At 40.5% G+C, this 8,292-nt stretch overlaps 1 protein-coding gene across 4 annotated transcripts in view; it reads right to left on the bottom strand.

The window, feature by feature from the left end:
• Nucleotides 1–3,087: 3,087 nt before the first annotated feature.
• LOC109477586 (secreted frizzled-related protein 2-like) overlaps nt 3,088–8,292 on the bottom strand; it is a 15,196-nt gene continuing 9,991 nt past the window's right edge. For 2 of the 4 annotated variants that reach the window (XM_019778922.1, XM_019778920.1), the window contains exon 4: nt 3,088–5,118. In XM_019778922.1, the coding sequence (XP_019634481.1) occupies nt 5,107–5,118 (12 nt within the window). In that variant the 3' untranslated portion in view covers nt 3,088–5,106. Of the gene's footprint in view, nt 5,433–8,292 lie in introns of all 4 variants that reach the window. The other 2 variants (XM_019778923.1, XM_019778921.1) reach the window with 1 other exon arrangement.

Genomic DNA, 8,292 nt, shown 5'->3' with positions numbered 1-8,292 from the left:
GATGTAAAGCCTGTGGCGCAAATCTTGTCTCTATTCACAGCCGTGAGGAGAACGAGTTTGTCAGCGGTCTCATCCCTAACGGTAGGTAAGGCCACAGCAAGTAAATGTTATGGATGACATCCTCCGCAGACTCCAAATCTAATGCGAGCGGGCGAAAAGAACAAGGCGGGCCGAAAAAAACAAGGTTCCTACATTTTAAAATTTTAACTCAATCATTGTACAAATGGTTTTGATTCAGTGGGAACATCACATATACACAGCCAGCATCACATGTCACTGCATCAAAGTAAGAAACAAAACATTAAATCTTTTATTGTCTCCTCTCGTCATAGTTATCTGCCATCTACCTTCCGGCATGGCAACAGGCATCTTTGCCCATTTTCGGCATGTTGACCGCTGTTAGAGGGTAACAAAATTTCTAGTTTTTTTCCCTCCAAAGTCAGGCGAAAATAAATGCGCGCGTGATGTCATCCATAATTACTTGCTGTGGCCTAATTAACAACTCCCGGATGGTATCGAAGGCACCGATTTATTTTCTTGGCTCTAGGACACTTCTCACGACGTCATACCTTGGCTAAATAAAATTAAAACATGATCGAAGAATTATAAATGTTTCTCGTTGATTATGCAAATAAGATTCTCATTTGCATAGATTGTATCAGCTGACCGTATACTCTGCGAACTGTCAGTCTTATCTTTAGCAAAGAAAGCTATCCTAGCATTTCCTCATATATTATGCAAATAAGATCCTGATTTAGATAAGAGAGTTTGACGCAATTATTAAATTCCTGGCGGTTACCACTTTTGAATTACTGTATTTCGTTATTAATCATGCATATAAATTCAATGTCTCATTTACATAATTCACATGTGCGGATGTTTCTCATTCTGTCCCCATATTGTCATTGAGCTTATTTGTTGAAAACGGAAGAAAATTAAAAGAGACCGACCTAAAACGATGCTTTCCATTTTGAGGTACATGTACCAACATATCACAGGAGGTCATGTCAGTTTTCCTTTGATTTCAGGCCCTCAGAGGAGGACTCACTGGCCATGGCACCCGTACTTCATCAGGCTATCAGCTGTTTACATTGGACTACGCAAGTGGAAGGCTGGAAGTTGGATGTGGTCTGACGGATCTCAAGTGCAGGGCTACACGGACTGGGTTGATGGACCCAACGACAGAGCCAGGTGGGATCGGCAAAAGGGTGCTAGGTGTTCTGTTATGTACCCCAAGGTATGTGCTGCTATTTTTTTTCTTTATTAAAGTAAGGCTATACGTATACGCACTTGATTATATTGGACATCCCCTGGGTACCCAAAACTGCCCAAACTGATTTATGAGGAATTGCTAGAAAAGGCTGTCATTGGGTGCAGAATATGACCAGCTGATAAAATCCATGATGGAAAAGAAATGAGTATCTCATGTTTATAATCAATGAGAAAATGTCAGTCAGAGTTTTGTCAGTCAGAATAATTAACGTCATTTGGCGAAGGTAGGAGGTCGTGGAACTCTTGTCATTAACTGTTTGGTTCATAGTTTCTGAATAATTATCAGTTCAACCAGTGATTCCGTTAGTCACTGACGAAATGTAGCGGGTGCTACTTGAAACAGCTGACAGCTTTCAAAACTTATCCCGTTACATAAGTAACATTTCCTTGTGTGATACAAGCGTGGAAAAATTACCTTCATTAAAAAGGTAAGGCAAGGTATGATTTCACCAAGTCATAATAAAAACTTTCAAATTGTCGTATGTTGCTTTTTGTTCTCTTTTCAGCACTCATCACCTGGCCTGTGGAAAAGAGAATGGAACTTAATCACCAGACGACTGTTCCTATAGTATTCACAGCTAACGGTGTGGCCAAATCGGTAGAGAAATGGAGATGGGTGCTGTTATGTTGACTAGATATGATAAGGGTGGACTTTCACTGATAAATTGTATGTATTGTTTCCAACAGACCGACAGTCGCTACAGCCGCGGGTTCTTGCCACGTCGCCGCTACTGGCGTACCAAGGGACACATGGGACTGTGGTCGGATGAACACGACTGTTCCCATGGGCATGGCTTTTCGTACATTTGCAAAGCTCCAAAATAAGTAACATGTAATCGATCTCCCTGCCAAATCCAGCCTTGTACCCCGAAATATGAAGAAAAGAAACGTTTTGTAGTCCCATAAGTATTCTTTTTCACCTTTTATCCTCAGTAAATGAGTGAAAGAAAGTGAAACGAAAGGAAGGAAAAGATATGGAACGAAGAAAGAAAAGATCTGGAAGTAAAAGAAAAGAGAATTGGTTAGAAGTCACCAAAGAGCACTATGAAGTTTAAGTTTTGAGATTTAGTATCACTTTGACCATGGTCAATATTGTTTTCACAATAAAGCATCTTTAAATGGAACAATGCTTCGGTTTGTTGCCTGAAAACTAGTACATGTACTAAGTAGGTAAATTAATAGGAAAAGAGAGGCCACACAAATTCAATTTATTGGTTCTCGGATAGAAAAAATAATGGTGAACTGGAAGATCACTCTGAAGCACAATTAAGATCTTATGTATCATTTGAGATTCTTCGTGTGTGTGTGTGTGTGTGTGTGTGTGTGTGTGTGTGTGTGTGTGTGTGTGTGTGTGTATCTGTAAACACGATAACTTAAGAAGGCATATAATAAATGGATTGGCTTGATATTTTGGTATGATGGTAGGTCTTGTTGAGACCTCGAAATGATTAGATTTTGGGTTTCTTATAATACTGCAGCTGGACTTCCGGTCTTGACATAGACATGCTAAAGTCAAAACATTTGGATAACATGTAGCTCTTGTTCTGGGGAAGAAGTGACGTGAGTTTGGGCCCCAAAGACTGGGTGGAGAATGATCAACTGATAAAATCATGCAAGTGATGATCATATTGCAAAATCTGGGGGAATAATCTATCATTTGTCAGTGATAAAGATTAACATCATTTGGCGAAGGTATGAGATCGTGGAACTCTAGTTACCGTTTGCTCTGGTTTGTACGTTTGAATCACTTGGTTACGTGTATGTTGAGTCCGTAACTTTAATGTACCGGTATGTATATAAGACTAGGATCATATCTTACTACATAAAGCATTTATTTAATTTGTGGTCCAACAAACATATCAGGAAACATTGCATAATTGCATTTTTTTTGTTACAGAATCTCCACAGTTCGCTTCTTTTCCTACAAACGCCCTACACTGTACAACCTATATACGGTCTCCCTCGTTCTCACTACACCTGCTATCCTATACAAACGCACGGAACTTTTCTCATGAAATAGAATCAAAGTTAGCATTCTATAGAAAGTTCTCACATTGATTAAGATATAGAAAGTAACAACAACATTGGTATAACTTAGCTTCACATAAATTCCACTATACTAGAAAATACATTTGTTCATACAAAGCGAATGGACATAACATGAGAATATCTGGCCATTTTGCGGAAAGCTGGCATACAATAAAAACAAATTTTGAATGTTTCTTTTTTACTTTCATCAGCTATGTGTGTCCTTGCCCCTTTATTTACATTGGTAGAAACACCCATAGCAAAGTTCGGCTGGCAGACGATAGCCGAGTAGCTGAATTCTCAAACATTTCACAAATGAAGGATGGGGCATGTTATCATATTTGACAGTGCAAACCCTCGGAAGAGCGGAATCGGTCATGCATTTTATGTCGGCTTCCCAGTGCCAAGGCGGGTCAAATGGTAACGGTACGGTACACGGTGAAATACGTGCTTAATTTCCCCTAATCTATCCCATATGCTGTCTCGTCTGCCTTGGTCGTCAGGCGGTACTCCCCCGACAGTATCGTTTGCATCAAGGTGGATTGGAGGTCAGGGGTCACAAGGATATATTGAGAACACTTTGTTTCTCTAAACTATGCAGGAATGCGAGAAATTCACCCCTGAACGACTGCATTTCAGAACGCAAATAAACGTTTGGCCGACGGTTTGTCCTATTTACGGTACCGTTCGGATCAAAAGGATTACCTGTTCCCCCGCCTCCGGGCCCCGGCAGATGTCACTGTCGGACAGGGCACGTAGTCGGTCTGGGATCTGTACATTAGCCATATTACATCCTTCACGCCAACATAGCTGACAATGTGTATACGGGGGTAGGACCATAGATGGCACCTTTTGGACTGCTGGCACGACGAAGGAGTGACTATGGTGTCACGGGAGATGACATAGATCGACGGCACCTGTCTGGAACTACACAACTAACTCTCACTGATCGTACATCATGTCAAAAGCAACACTCAACTTAGGGCCCGGTCACATCACATCGTGCGATTGTCGTACGACATTCTTAGTCGTAATTGCTTCCGTCCTGTTAGTTTCTACAGCTGTCGTAGATGGTTGTCGGCAGGTTGATTCTGTCTCAGCCTGCCGTGAAAAATATTCTACTGCTTCAAAATCGTACGACGACCTACGGCGAATGTGACCGCACTGTTACAATCATCATATGAGTTGAGTTGAGATATTGATGATCTAATTTTCCACAAACCACTGATCATATAATTTCAATATTTGTAATGTTAAACCAAGGGTGCCTCTTCTGTTTTGTCTACAAGCTTTGGCAGACGACCATAAAAATTTTCCTTCATGCCCAACGCTAGGTTATGTAGAGAAAGATCGGTTGCGAAGAAAAAATAAACTATGCGAGCTCTACAATCTGTACACTATACAACATAAAACACCTGGGATGTACCCTCTGCGTTCTTGTACAACAAGTAGTCTTTCTTTACACGAATGTCAGTTCGACGTTTTTCTGTGAAACAATTCCTGTCAGAAATGACTCAAGAGACAGTTCTGAGATTTAAAATAATGTATGCAAAAACGGTAAAATAATGTTTGGTAACGCAGAGAAAACATCTTCAAACACTAACCACCAAACCGTCCTCAATATTAATAGTCATAACAATTCCATCTTTTATTATTATCCCTCTCGGAAAAGTTCTCACGTGAGGCCATATATAAAACCAGCGACTTGACATAAGAACGCACAACGACGTATCTTTCTTTTAAAAAAAGAAGAACATTGGCACAGCTTGAACAAATGTTTGATAGCTGCTTCTCTAGATCTATTCCTCAGCAATTCATGTCTCGCATGGACCGCAGGAGTTTTTTGAACGCCTTGTCGCCCTTCTGCCACTTCCGTACTGACGTGACGAAGAATTTGGAGCCGTCCCTCCTAGCTGAGAGGAGTAGCTGGCCGGGCTTTCTCCTGGCCAGGGCGCTACACGCGCACTTTTCGCCTCCTATGACTCGGAACTCCATGTCCGCTACCGGGATGTTCAGGCGTCTGCGGCCGCCGCCCAACGCCTCGGACGCGTGGAACACTCGCACCTTCTTCTTAGTGGTGAAGACCAGGTCGCCGTCGTCGAAGTGTTTTTCTTCAACACGGACTCGTAAAACTAAAGGGGGAAGAAACAAGGAAAACGTGTGTTCGTTAGATTGTGATATGGATGACTAACCAAAAGGAGCAAGGTTGCAACAAGGAGTGTAAATAGTATAAAAGCATTCAGAATGAATACAGCTTCTCCGCGCTTATGCCCCCTTTCTACTAGAAGGGGGCCTTCTCTGAGTGACCATAAAATTGCATTTGTGTAGCCTTTGATTTTATATTGAACATGATGCACACTACAGAAGTGTGAAATAGAAGACAGCAATATTCACAAAACGTAAAAAAGATCGTTATATTATCAATGAAATTTGTTGTGAATTTTTCGGTCTCTAGTTGGAAAGGGGGTGTTATGGATAATTGTATAAGACTGAGTATGTGTATATACTGTGTATACGGTTGAAAACAGAGTATATACATCTTAAATCCACCCTGTAGCCTAGGAGTGACTGCATCAGACTACGTGCCCATACGCCCCTTCTCAACACGGCCACACACACAGAAACCGTACGTCATCAAAAGACACGTGACGTCACTCGGAGAAACTTGATCAAACCCTGTTAGTATTATAGCCTGCGTATATTACGCCATTGTCATAATACTGTGCTCGCCGCATTATATATCATCTTGCCTGGATGTCACCTTAGATATTTTTGTCGTTATGACGGGGAATAATTATATGATATTGATAACTTTGAAGGGATCCGGAAGAAGTGCTCCAGGCCTTACCCAGAGAAAACTTCTCACTCTACTTGGACTTAGTCTTCATTTGGACTAGTCTTGGCTATATGTTTGGAAATCATGCAAGCAATCATCCAATTAAAGAATAACAAAGCCTCAGGCAATGATCTTATCCTTAATGAGATGCTAAAATGCGCATCTCCTATCCTTGTCAAACCCCTCACCAAATTATTCAATTTGTTTCTTTTATCCGGACACTTTCCCCAACAATGGCGCGTAAGCCACATCGTTCCACTGCATAAAGGTGGACCTAAAGAAGATCCCAACAATTATCGGGGTATATCAGTTATCAGTTGCCTCGCTAAGTTATTTACAGCTGTAATAAACACACGTCTTACTAATTACCTAGATGAACATAACCTCATTTCCCCTAACCAGGCCGGCTTTAGAAAAAACTTTGGAACTAACGACAACCTCTTCGTCATTGATACATTAATATCTAAATACACTAACGCCAATAAACGTCTTTATGCATGCTTTGTCGATTTCCGTAAAGCTTTCGATAGCGTTTGGCGCGAAGGACTGCGGTATAAACTACTCAGCTCAGGAATAGGTGGTAAATTCTACAGTTTAATCAAATCTATGTACACCAACCAACAAACTTGTGTCAAAACGTCAGCCGGCCTCACACCATTGTTTGTTACTGACAAAGGAGTCAGACAAGGATGCAACCTCAGTCCAACCCTCTTTAATATATTCATAAACGACCTAGTTAATGACTTAGATAATATTGATTGCGCCCCACCAACCTTACACAATTTACTAGTATCTTGTCTGCTTTATGCAGATGACGTTGTGATGTTTTCGGAATCGGAAACAGGGTTACAATGTGCGCTAAACAAGCTGAACGCATTTTGTGAGAAATGGAACATTCAGGTAAACCTGAAGAAAACCAAAGTGATGATTTTCAACAAAACAGGAAGAACATTCAAGAACACCAAATTTTCCTTTGGCGCAGAAAATATCCAAATCACAAGCTCATATACCTACCTAGGTATAATTATGTCTTCGTCTGGCAGTTATTCTTTGGCCAAAAAACAATTATCTTTAAAAGCTTGTAAAGCAATATTTAGTCTTAAACCCCTCATCCGCACCTCTTTGTCCCCCAGGGCCTTACTCAAACTCTTTGATGCGTGCATCAAATCTATAATGTTATACGCCTGTGAGATCTGGGGTAAAGATTATTCAAATGACAATTGTCCTGTAGAGATAACTCAGAACCGCTTCTGTAAAAATATTCTTGGTGTGCACAGGAATTCTAGTAACCTAGCAAGTAGGGCAGAACTTGGGTTGTTCCCAACAGATATAGATGTATCCGTCCGTGTAGTTAAATACTGGTTAAGACTCAAACAACTGGACACTTTCACACACCCCTTACAAGTAGATGCATTACTCTGTCAGCAACACAATATGGGAAATAGTGGTAAGAAAAGTTGGCTACACCATGTCAAAGAAATAATTAACAATGCAGGCTATTCTTTTTATGGAACACCAACCACTGTACTTTAGACAACAAGAGTATATGTACATTGTTGAAGAGAAGACTAACTGATATGTATGTTCAAACGTTCTTTCACCAATTGTCTGTAGATAACGGCAAGCTAAGATTTTACAAGACCGTCAAATCCGAATACTCCATGGAAAAATATCTATACCACAATGAATTCGACGAACGAGCTGCCATGTGTAAGATTAGAATAAGTGCGCATCCACTAGAGATAGAAAAAGGTCGCTATAGAAAACTACCTGTGCATGAGAGATTATGTAAATATTGTACAATGAATGCAGTGGAAAATGAAACACATTTTGTTAGCCAGTGTCCTCACTATGAGACCGAAAGAAACAGATTATTTCAGACAGTTACAACAATCTCTCCATCATTTCGTCATTTAGAAGATCACCAAAAGACTACATTTCTACTAAGATCACAAAACCCACTAATTATGCAGAATGTGGGACTATTCATTATCCACTGCCTTCAAAGAAGAAGTCGAACCCCTTAATAGCTAGAGTAGTAGTAGAAGTAGAGGTTTTTCCAGACAGATTGTTACCTGTCTCCTGTTTCTGTATAATTGACTGTACACGCAATTAGCCTTCGGGCATGATTTTGCAAATAAACAACAAATTATTAT

The sequence above is a fragment of the Branchiostoma belcheri genome, unplaced genomic scaffold (genome assembly GCF_001625305.1).
Source record: "Branchiostoma belcheri isolate BF01 breed outbred unplaced genomic scaffold, Haploidv18h27 scaffold40, whole genome shotgun sequence".
Taxonomy (NCBI): Eukaryota; Metazoa; Chordata; class Leptocardii; order Amphioxiformes; family Branchiostomatidae; genus Branchiostoma; species Branchiostoma belcheri.
The sequence above is the reverse complement of the archived record's forward strand: the minus strand, read 5'-3'. Positions and strand labels throughout refer to the sequence as shown.